Raw genomic sequence first — 12,752 nt, forward strand, 5'->3', positions numbered from 1 at the left:
AGTTTTTTTGTTTATTAAAATATGGAATATGGAAGCAATGAACGTATTGAGTATTGAGTACTAGTTTCTACCCGGTGCTGGCGACGAAGTTTTTTGAAGCTTTATTATCCTATCAAAAACGTCAGACAATTTAGTGGAATATGTTTAATAGAAACCTGAAAAATTATAATCGAAATAATTATGTTTAACATCAATGTTTTTACAATTTCTACGAAAAAATTGTAGCCTCGGTAGTTAGGTTGTAGAAATCCTTATTGGATCTTTGTTGGTTGTTTAATAAGGTTTCAAGTAGATAATCTTGGAAAACCGATTTTGACACAAAACAATTGAGAATGTTACTAGGTATGCAAAATCACTTGAAACCTTTGTTACAGTTAAGCTTTAACATATACAAATACATTGGTTTTTATTTCATTCAAAAATATCAAGTAGTTATGATTTTATAGGCATTCAAAGTTCACTTAAATATCGAGTGCCGCCGACGGTCACGTGACCCCGCGTGACGTACATTCACAGTGTCCGCTCACTAGACAACGGATATAAACATACTTAAATACATTTTTTTTTGTAAATACATACATATTAACACCCAGACCCATCACAGAAATTAAAATTGAACCAAACCCAAACTTGATGCGATTGTGTCGTTTTATTGCGAAGTACCTTCCAGCTCCATCATCAGTCCCTGATTACTATTTAGAATTGAAGTACTCGTCAATACAAAACGAACGAGCCCAAACTCGATGGAGTTAAGTCGTTTTATAATGGAGTTCCTATGGCCACCTTCCAGCTCCATCATCAGATCAGCTCCATGTCATCATAATATTGCATAGTCATCCAAATTACATGTGTATGCGAAATTTCAGCTTAATCGGTTGTCCGGAAGTGGGTCTTAATTCAGCTTGCAAGATTCCACCCATACAAATTTGAGCCAGTCACTGTAATATGACGTCACGCGCAGAAAATGGCGGGCCGGCCGCCGCCCGCACCTTTAAAATTCAATATCTTGGAAACTAATTGACGTATCGAAATAATTCTTTCACGTGTATTTGTTATTTTTACCAGAGAATACAGAAAGTTAAAAAACAAAATTAGTGAACATTCTTCATTGAACACTTTTTAGGCCTATAAAAATCTCCGGCATTATCTTTGGCAACAAATAGCACCAAATAAACTCATGTAGAGTGACTCCACAGCACTTGTAGCCAGCATCACAAGCGGGAAACTTTGTCGCTTGCCGTTTTATTCGCTTTTCTTTTGACGCGTTGAGCCCTTGAGCTCCTCTGATTAATTTCGCCCTCCGTGGTACAGCCGCTAAACCCAGAATCACTCTACATTTAGAATCAAACAATATGTATCCAAATAAACCTTCCAGTATTGATCTAAGACCATTTTGTGCCTAAAAATTCAATAGAACCCAAAGTTTTCCATTTCATTTTGGCATCGTTTTCCTTTTGACGCTGTAAGCCCTTAAAAGACCTCTTAATCAGAGGAATATTACGGTCATTCTCCGGATCTGGATTATTTTGTTGATTACCCCGACCTTTTTTATTTTTTAATTTAGAGTAAGTTTAGGTAAAACATTTCAAAATAGACATTATTACGAGCATATTTTTTATATTGGCCCATCTGTAGCAAGCAGGAATAAAAAGTTATGCGACATCAAAATTTTCATGGTCGGGGTAATCAAAGTTGGGGGTCAGAGTAATCAAAAATAAAACAAAATATTTTATTTTCTAAGGTTTTTTTTAAGTTATGGTAAAATAAATGTTATTATAACTAGCCATTTGTTATTTTGATGTTAAACGACAATATTGTAAAGTTTCAACAAAATCTGTTAAGTAGTTGTTGCGTAAAAGAGTAAAAAACATACATATACATTATACATAATAATATTAGTGACTTAATGTCCTATGTCTCCTATATGGGACAGAAGGCGTCTACAGTCCTCCATCGCATTCGGTCTTGAGCTTCGTGTTTGATCTCGCTCCAAGTCTTAACAGTGCGCCGCTATGTTTTTTGGCGCGACCACGTTTGCATTTTCCCTGGGGGTTCCAATCTAGAGCCTGCTTGGGGATGTGATCGGGGTCCCTTCGGAGAGTGTGGCCGATCCAGTTCCACTTGCAGCGTTTATTCTGCTGAAAGATCGGTATTTCGTGGCAGCGTTCCAAAAGTTCGTCGTTTGAAGATTTTGGAGAATTCGGTGAAGACAGCGGCTGAAGAAGATCTGCAGCTGGTGCGAGATAACCTTAGTGACCTTCCACGTTTCACGCCCATAGAGCAGAACTGGTTTGACGTTGGACCCGAATATTTTGTTCTTGCTTGTGTCAATTTCCGTGACTGCCATACGGCTCGAAGTTGTGCAAAGGTAGCTCTGGCCTTGGCAATGCGCGAAGTGATGTCCTCTTCGGTACCTCCAGGCTCTGAAACGATGCTCCCGAGGTAAGTGAAATTGTGGACTCGTTGGACATCCTCTGCACCAACGGTGTGCAATTCCTCATTCCAGATCGCATCTCTTGGGTCTTCCGGTACTGATACCCTTGCTTTACCCTTTTTTCGGCACAATAATTAGAAGCCCCTTATGCCAGTCGTCTGGGAGTTCCTCTTCCATTCAGATGTTTTCGAAGACAGGTGTCAGGACGTTAACGGCGGAGTTTACATCGGCTTACAGCATTTCAGCGGTGATAAGGTCGAGTCCAGGGGTCTTGCCAATTTTGAGGGATAATATTTTGTATTATAGGAGATAGGATTTCATTTTAGTAAAGGTTAATTTTGCTTATTAAACGTTATTTAGTTAATCATTCATTAGTAAAATTACAGTATTATTGATTACTCGGTGACAAAAGTCGGGGTAATCAAGGTCGGGGTAGTCAAAAAATTAAGGTTTATCTTGAGCCCTGCCCAATCTGTAAGTTGAATCCCATATGTTTTAATACACAAAAATGCGGTTACATGGACCATTATTCCTGTACATTCTCAAGAACTTTCCATGTAAAGAAACCTAAAAAAACAGGATAGAGTAAATCAATCGTGCACTGAACCAAGGTCGGGGTAATCATATTCTTATCTCGATAACTCCGAAATCCTGCGACGAGTTGCATTACCGATCACCTCGGCACGCAGGCCACCACTAAAGGTTCACGGGGGAGGATAGAGCTCGTTTCTAAATTGCGTAGCTAGGGACGTAGGCGCACATTAGTGACGTGTCGGGGTAATCACGGTTAACGCCCGGACACAACTTCAAATTGTTATTTTACAAAACCTTTTACTCATATAGTTATATCGTATTTAATTTATCAATGTTTATTTAATCAGTAATCGATTACATAAGCATTGAAAGCGGTAATAATAACGGATTAATTTATACGAGCAAATTTGTTCTGAAATCGGGAGCGCGGACACGTCGTGGTAATCAATTTTTGACGACTTACGATTTTTTTTAAATTACTTAATTAACTATTATTAACTATCTCTGTAGTTTAACAACAAGAACCAAAGTTATACTATTAGATAAAAATATTTGTTACTAAAATATTATGATATTCGGGTACTTTTTGGCCCCGGACACGTGATTTTCTTGGCCGGTGGAATGACCCATTAAGAGGAGAAGGAGGATTTCGCCATTTGAGGCACTGTCGCTAAACTCAGAATCACTCTATATTTGGAATCAAACAATATATCTGTAGAAACCACTGGTCCACGTTCAAATTCCATGAATCTTAAAACAAAGCTATATTTATCTAGGGCTCGTCACACACATCACACAACTTGTCATCAAAATGTAGCAATGAATTTGCAAAAATACCAAGAACTTTTAACCATCGAACTCTACCTAAGTAATACCTAAGTATGGTTAGTTTTTTTATGCAGAACAAAGCAGGTATTTGACTGCAATCACACCTGATGTTAAGATTAAGATGCAGTCTAAGGTGGTCATAATCTGCTCTGTAGGTGCCATTATTTGAAGAAATCATGTCCGTTTTCACCATCAATCCCTAATTTTTAAGTGACCCCTATGAAAACAAAATTCCTGTTATGTGTTACTATAGGGGTCACTTAAAAATTAGGGATTGATGGTGAAAACGGACTCAGTCTCGCATCCTATCCAGCCAACAAGGAGGGCTCAGGAGTGCCGGCACCCTTTGACAGACGGCTGTTCGGAGGTCCAGTGAGCCCGCTTTAACTTCGTTGGCCAGGCTATCGCATCTCGCATCCCGCGTTACCATTTTATAATTTCTGTGACCTGTGGTAGGTGTCAATTCACTTTCGCTTGAAGCTCTTAAAGGTAGGGTATTAAAGAGCTGAGGGGTGCCATGCTAGGCCATATGATCCTATTCTATTTAGATGACAAAGAAACTAATCACCAATCATTGTCTATAGACATAGACAAAGTAAGTAGACACTTATACCCTTAAAGATATCCAGGCATTTCATTAGTAAACTTTCGATTGCGAAAGCTCTAATCTTAACCTGATTAGTTAATTATATTGATCTAATTTGATCAAATCAACTATAATAATTATTGTCTAAACTTGCCAAACAAATAACGCCCCTTCCCACCAATTAAAGAAAATCAAATCACGCCAAAAACATACCTAGCACCTAAAAAGCTAATATTCAAAGTGCGAATCGCATTATACCCAATGAAAATGAAATTCCCAGTCTATTGCTTGTTTAAAATTCAGAGCGCGTTCTGACCGGGCAAAGTGGCAAATCATGGAGAGGCTGAAAATCAGTCAAATAGACCTCGAGGTACGCAGAACGTGAGTGGAATGTGGAATCGGCTATTTTAAATAAACTCAGTTTGGTAGAGTGGTTGATAGACGTAGTTAGTTGGGATTGCATTTTAGTTGAATTATTAGCTACGATATTATTGGGGCTGCGTTTTGTGTGCTAATGTTAGGCAAAATTAGAATGTTTGTAAATGTTTGTGAGTAATTACTGAATTTAATGTACTGATTCTGGAATATTCCAGTAATTCCAGCTACTCCATTAAAAGGCTGGGTTTTCTGCCTTATATTTTGACACACAGACGAAATGGTAAAAGACTAGCTATGCCCGCGTCTTCGTACAACGTGTAAAAATAGTTTGAATATTTTTTCCCGTTTTCGCATTATCTTTCATTGTTACGGCCGATTCACACATGTCTTCGTTTTACTGTTCCGTTTTATCGTGTACGTTTTTTTATTCGTCGATGTATGTAGGTATTACTGTTTTACTGAATACAGAATACTGTGTCATGTGTGAAGTCGCTCATACAACTACATACGCCATCGACGAAAAAAAAAACGTACACGATAAAACGGAACAGTAAAACGGAGACATGTGTGAACCGGCCGTTACTCTGCTCCTATTATTCGTAACGTGATGGCACATAGCCTTACTCGATAAATGGGGCAATGGGATATCTAACACAAATACCTAGTGTTGGCGACAGACCTTTTTTATATGCGTTTTTTGTATTTTTTTCTTTTGGAATGTTTTTTATATTTTGACGCTTTGTTTTTTTACTTTTTTACTTCAGTTGTTCATTAAACACCATTAGACAAAGACGTGTTTCAATATAGTAAAAGTGAATATCTCCAAATCAATTAAATTTATATAGGTATAGTAACGGGCACACCCGGTGCCCAACACCTAGATTTTTTTAAATCGGTCTAACAGTTTCTGAGATTTCGCGTTCTATTACTTCACTGTTCATTTCGGACAGACCGCGCTGGTAGCTTGAAAACTGCCGCTAAACGTGTAGTTATTTGCTTGGTTATTAAAATAGTAATTAAAAAGTAATAATTTTCAGCAAATAGGCTTTTTAAAATAGCTTTTACAAATCCTTGTATTACTTTAACTCTGCCACTGCATGGGACTTTATATCAGTGCTAAGATGTATAGCTCATCCTTAACACGTTGGGCGCCATATGAGTTCAATCTTCAAATATTTTCTGTTGTAATAATTTAAACGGCATTTAAAACTAATTTTTCTGCATAACCCGAAGGTAAACTGGATGAGAATGCCCTAAGGCATTAAGTTCGCCTAATGTTAAAATTTTGACATTAAACCTCTTGTTTTAAATGTTAATTACTTTTGCTTTAATTTCTCTTTCAAGTAAAAACTTGTATTTACTGAGTGAAGAATTAAAAAACAAACATAAAACTAACAGCTACGCAAATAAGGTTTTTACAAAGTTTTGTATTGTAAATAATTAAGTATGTTTGGTAGTAGGTACCTAGTTGTAGTTAGTAGGTTCAACTTATTATTATTCTGTGGTAGGACCTAGAAGTAGGAATAGTTCCGTAAATGGACACCTGCTATGCGTGAATGTTTATAAAATTATTTTTACCCTTCCGAACCCCTGCAAATCAAATAAATTACTAGTGACACTGGAGCGCAAAAAAAAGCTCTAAGTCAGGTTCTTTTGAAGATATAGACTAACTGACTCTGTTTCTTTGCGGTTCAGTGTATTTTATTCTGGCTTTTTCCCGATACCTTCGTTTGTTCGTTCGTTTCAGCCGAAAGACGTCCACTGCTGGACAAAGGCCTCCCCGAAGGATTTCCACAAAGACCGGTCCTGCGCCGCTCGCCTCCAGGCACCTTCCGCGACCCTCACCAGATCGTCGTTCCACCTAGTGGGAGGACTGCCCACGCTACGTCTTCCGGCTCGTGGTCGCCACTCAAGAACTTGTCTGCCCCAACGGCCATCAGCTCTACAAACTATGTACCCCGCCCCCTGCCACTTGATTTTAGCGATTCTGCGGGCTATGTTAGTCACTCTGGTTCTTCTACGGATCTCCTCATTTCTGATCGGTCACGCAGGGAAACTCCGAGCATAGCACGCTCCATCGCCCTTTGCCTTATCTAGGTAGATTCGGATATGTGGCGACAGCCGATACTATTATACTCGTATCTTACAGTTTCATCAACAACCGTCCCAGTATATTTTGTGTGTAGACCGAAAGAGTAACAAACATCCATCCTTAATTAAATCCTTCAATCTTTATATTCAATTAAGAAACTAACGGGCGTCACGGGCGATTACTATTATGTTGTGAGTTTCATCAACATCCGTCCAGTATATTTTATTTATTTATTTAAAACCAGGGTTTTCCGTGGTTCATATTTTGCGTGAAGGCCGAAGGAGTGACAGAAAACCATCTATTTAAAATCTTTCAATATTTTTTAGTTAGATAACTAGTCCAGTAGAATTAGCTTTTAAATCGGAAATAATTCCTACAAAAGAGTTTATTGTTTTAATGGCTTCATTGGTTGCCCATTAAGACTCTCTTAAGTTTTCGACTTCGACGGAGTTGTGCTTAAGTGGTGGGGGCCCCCGAAACGGGCATTTTTTCGGTTTTCCGGTTATACCGCGTAAAGGACTTACCCTATCAAAAAGTGGTCTTCGTGACGGTTGAAGGGCACTTAATCCTGCATTGAATAAGACCAAATTCATATGTTTTGGAAAAACCGTTCTTGCGCTAAAGTTCGGCAAAGTAGAAAATATACGTACAATTAATGACCCTCTCCATGTCCAATGGTTTGTTAACCACAGGCTTCCAAGTCTTGAAAAGGGCCACCTCAACCAGTGTAACCCTATCAAGGCTTACGAGCTTGATGCGCCTATCCTTGTTCGTCCCAGCCGTTCCTTAACTGCGGTTGCTGCACCTCTTCCTGGCACTCACCTGAACGACTCTGTGTTACCTACTGTGGCTGCCCCTCTTCCTTGTATCCTCCTGCATGACTACGTTGCCTAGCCGTATGCCTGGTCTAAGGTTCGACGCCAAAAATCAACAACAACAAGTTCATATTAAAACGCTGAAGAGTTTTTTGTTTGTTTGTTTGAACGCGCTTATCTTAAGAATTACTAGTTTGAAATCATTATTTTTGTGTTGAATAGCTCATACATTGAGGAAGGCTATAGGATATATACAATCACTCTACGACTAATAGAGGCGAAGCAGTAAAGAAAAATGTTGCAAGCACGGGAAATAGTATTTAAACTATTTTCACTCGTACGAAGTTGATTTTGTGGCGTCGAACCTTGGACCAGGCATATGGCTAAGCAATGAAATCGTACAGGAGGGTACAAGGAAGAGGGGCAGCCACATTAGGTAACACAGAGTCGTTCAGGAGAGTGCCAGGAAGAGGTGCAGCAACCGCAGTTAAGGAACGGCTGGGACGAACAAGGATAAGTGAATCAAACTCGTGAGCCTTGTTAGGGTTACACTGGTTAAGGCGACCCTTTACAAGGCTTGGAAGCATGTGGGTAACAAGCCATTGGACGTGGAGAGGGTCATTAATTATACGTATATTTTCTACTTTGCCGAACTTTAGCGCGAGAATGGTTTGTCCAAAACATATGAATTTGGTCTTATTCAATGCAGGATTAAGTGCTCTTTAACCGTCATGAAGACCACTTTTCGATAGGGTAAGTCCTTTACGCGGTATAACCGGAAAACCGAAAAAACGCCCCTTTCGGGGGCCCCCACCACTTAAGCACAACTCCGTCGAAGTCGAAAACTTAGGAGAGTCTTAATGGGCAACCAATGAAGCCATTAAAGCAAAAAAATCTTTTGTAGGAATTATTTCCGATTTAATCAATTTTTGTGTTTAATTCTACTGGCCTAAACTTAAGATAATTAGATTATTACCTACCTGCCATTCTCCCATCCTGATGATCTTGTGTTAACTGCAGAGGAGTTTGTGCTATTTCCATTATTTCTCAATTTAAAGTGATTTTTTATATATTTTTCACTATTCACTTGTTTCAGTAAGTACTTTTTAACTGTCCATTACAAATTGTTTAACACTGCGAGTTTGATTCCACGAATGAGTTAAATACGAAATTCTTCTAAGTAAATAAAATTAAAAGCTATTAATTTTTACTTTACCATAAATTACTTTTAATAGGCATATGGTAGGAATATTATCCGCATTATTATATAAAGTACTATTTGATCAAGTGTTCAAACAACATAAGGCTAAAGTGAAAAATGAAAGAGTTGAACAAACCTAATTATCATATGGAAGGAAATAGAAAAGATAGAATGTTTTCAAGACTGTCAGTCATCAAATACTAATATTAAATTAACAATCACTGTTTTAAGCAACAATTTATTATGATATTGCTAAATTATAATAATTAATAACTAACCCCAATCCATTCCAATGTCACCTCAAAAAACCAAAATATTTTTTTCAATCAAAACGCAAACTTTTTGAATTTAAAAAACAATTTTCGCGGCAAATTTTGACAGTTGGTTAGCGAGCGCGCGTTCACGTTTGACGTTTATTTTTTTAAACGGGCGAAGGTATCGCCGTCGCGGCGACCGGGGCACTTTTGACGCGGTCTCGCTGGTGTAAGCTTGGGTGAAGGCGTGGCGGCCCCGCCCCGTTGCTTTTCGCGTCTGACGCGACTGGGAGAGTTTAGGGTGGCCAGCAGATTGGTTTTCTTTTTGTGCCTTTTCGTGGACTGATTTTGGATAAAATAAATATTTGTATAACGCGGGGAAAATTTATCAACTCATATTATTTTGAGACGAGCAATTTGTGGACAACTTTTTACATGACTAAGTAAGAAGATATTTTTATGAGATTTCACCTTTTTATGCGTAGAATCATAGATGTAGACTTTGATAGATCATAATTATTTTATTCTGTATAATTATGATTATGTGCTATGACGGGAAATATTTCTCTTTCATTTTCTAGAAAACGGTAATATTTTTTCTGTATCTTATTTTTTTAATCATTGTTCGTGTGACGTAGCTAATAAAAACGAATTTGTAAGAATATTTTTAGGACTTAGGATGTTCAACAAAAATATATGGGACTGGACAGTGAACATGTCAATAAAATTATTGTAAAGCGAATAAGGGTGTCCTAGAACAGATCGAAAAGTGTCCCACCCTACTGGGGGGTGATACAGGGGGACAGTTTCTGGGTCAGCTGTTAAGCGGCCGTTTTAAGCTTTAATTTGTGGCATTACGGCGGTGTTGCCTCGGCCGCCATTTAGAATAATGACGCCGTAGATTTTACGCGAAATTGAATAGATATTTCGCTTTCCAATTACAGGACGGGGATTGGCACCATGTTCGATGGGCACTACACGGTAATGGCTGGAGAAAATTTAGTTTAATTTAATCAGACTGCATCTACTTACGCATCAATTGACTTAACTTTAATTGGCAAGTTGGGGTAGTTCAGTCTGGTTTTCGCACACATCAACCTGTGCACTTTTGCTAAACATTCAATTTAATTTCGTACTCAACAGGATCCCTGTTGTGTATGTATACTTTAAGTGCCCATGCAATTTGTGAAAAACTATTTTAGTAATTATGTGTAGCTTGTATAGTTTTAGTAATGAGTGTATTGCTGGCTTTTCCCCAATTTATAATGATCATTTTGCAAAACCTAACAGTTTATATGAACCAGTGTCGATTCTCTGGAAGAAAAATGTCAATTTTATTGCAAAAACATAACGCAAAAGTTTCTTCAGTTTGATCCACGCCATAAAAAAATTACAGCTATTTATATCATCTTTTGTACATGGCTTACATAGGCTGATATTACAGAAATACATACCCACCGGTCTTTATCTCTCGTCGGAAAAGCTCAGTACCAATGACATTTGATATCTCACCCAATAAGAACGCGTAGGGCGTGGCGTTACACTCTCTCCCGCGAAAACTGACGTCAGAGAGGAAAAGTCAACATATTTCCCGCGCTGTCATTGGCCAGACGGTGATTTTGGCGCGAGATCACGTAGCGTTTTGTTATTTCACTGTTTAGGTAATTTTGTCGTAGGTATAAGCTGTCGAGAGGGGAAATTATATTCTTACCTACCTGCAGTGCATTTTTTATTCATTCATTGATAATAAGCATTTTAGGCGTAAAAGTGCCCACAAGTTTCACATTTAACTATTTTAATTCACGAGTGAAGTTCATCATGTTTAATAGTTTTAAATTTTCACGTACATTCTCCAAAAATTGACTTCGTGGCGCTCCACGCGTGTTCATAAAAATGATTTTTTGTTGCTTTTATATTAGCTACGAAAACATTTTTTTTTTATTATAAAAAAACATGATTTTGTCAAGTAAGGATAAAAAAGTCGCTGCCTAGAATTATATCGACAATAATGCAGGTGTTTAAATTAATAGCGTGATTAAATAACGATTGCATTTTTAATACTGATGTACTATGTAGAGTCGCTTTTTAACCTATTGGATTTTGTCAGCTTTATTTTTCATGACAAAAAAGAAATACGTCACATAATCAAAACGAGTTTATTCCACGTAATCCTTTCAAAGGGAACCCAAAAACTACCCACAAGTCAATCGCCAAACTCCGTTCCGTGAAACGGATTTCCACCCGCCACCCCCCACCCCCAGTCTCCCCCCGTTTGCCCCCGAATTACCGCTCACCCCCTGAACCGCGGTCTTCAGTGACAGTTCAATAAAGCACGACGACCAATCGCGGCAAACGTCGCCCGGTATAAGCCAATAGGATTAGCGGTATTCGCGTCTCTTTCACGCGTGGGTGGGCTTTCATAACGGCGTCCTCCTCGCACTCACGGCCGATGGTCTCTTGATTTGATTTCTATCGAATTCTTTATTTGAATTTTCTTTTGTTTTTCGAACCGCTGAACTGTAGCCAGTATTGTTTTTATTTAGAGGCCAAAGTTAATGTTATTACATGTTCGGAGACTGACAAAAACCTTTTTCTTTTAGCAAAAAAATACAGTTACACATTCCATTCGCTTTCAATATAAATTCCATTATAGTGTAAGTAAATAACAGTAACATTCTTACCTACACTAACTTTTCATTTGTCTCTACACATGCCTAATGCATTGAACGCGTTAAACAAGGGTAAATAATAGATTTATAGGAGTCTTTGTTAGTTGTGTTTTATGCTTTGTTTTTATAAGTCCAAAACTTCTATCAATGCTTGTTACTCGTCACAATATAATTTTCAGCAACCATCTCTCTTTCAGAATAAACTAATTAAATTCTTTGCCTTATGCTTGTGCACAAGTGAAATATATTTATTTACCTAATCAAATTATCCACACTCATAAGACCACCGCGACGATATTTGAGAAGTAGTTTGTTGATAAATATCGAAGATGACTCTATATTATCGTGGTTTACTTGCCAATGTTTTGTACCTATTTATATATAAAATATGAGTAAGTAGTATGTAACTTATGCATTTCTCCCATAGTCGTCGTATCCACGGGACGAGTAAGGATGGTCATTCTACACTAGATAGGTCCAGTCTCCAGCTCCTCCGTCATCTAGGAATCCGGTTGAAGCTCTTCTATCTTCGGCCTGATCATTACTTTTCATCAAGTGATAGGCCCAAAGTTGGCTACCGCGTTGGCAACCATCAGCTTCACTAAACGACTGAAGCGCCATATACACAGTGACAGATGGTGAATGAGGAGTAGAGATGAAACGGATATCCGGTAACCATCCGGTAGGCCGGATATCCGGCCTAAATTTACTATCCGGCCGGATACCGGATAGTAACTCACTATCCGGCCGGATACCGGATATTAAAAAACTACAGTAATTTCCTATTAATAAAATGAAATACATTAATCTTTGAGGTAAACATCAATATAATGGCTTATACGGCTTTTATTTAAAGTCCAAAAGTTACAAAAAGCCACATTAAGGCCTTTAAAAAATCTAATTTCTTTTTCTGGGCTATTCACTCTAATGACGAATACATAAATACTACCCGTTCGCGTTA

General features: G+C 38.2%; 1 protein-coding gene across 1 annotated transcript in view; it reads right to left on the reverse strand.

Moving 5' to 3' along the window:
* Nucleotides 1-8,835, reverse strand: part of LOC135083199 (photoreceptor-specific nuclear receptor-like) — a 40,144-nt gene extending 31,309 nt beyond the window's left edge. The window contains exon 1 of the mRNA XM_063977933.1: nt 8,648-8,835. Within this exon, the coding sequence (XP_063834003.1) occupies nt 8,648-8,708 (61 nt within the window). The 5' untranslated portion in view covers nt 8,709-8,835. The remainder of the gene's footprint in view (nt 1-8,647) is intronic.
* Nucleotides 8,836-12,752: the final 3,917 nt, after the last annotated feature.

This window comes from Ostrinia nubilalis, chromosome 23, assembly GCF_963855985.1.
Source record: "Ostrinia nubilalis chromosome 23, ilOstNubi1.1, whole genome shotgun sequence".
Lineage (NCBI taxonomy): Eukaryota > Metazoa > Arthropoda > Insecta > Lepidoptera > Crambidae > Ostrinia > Ostrinia nubilalis.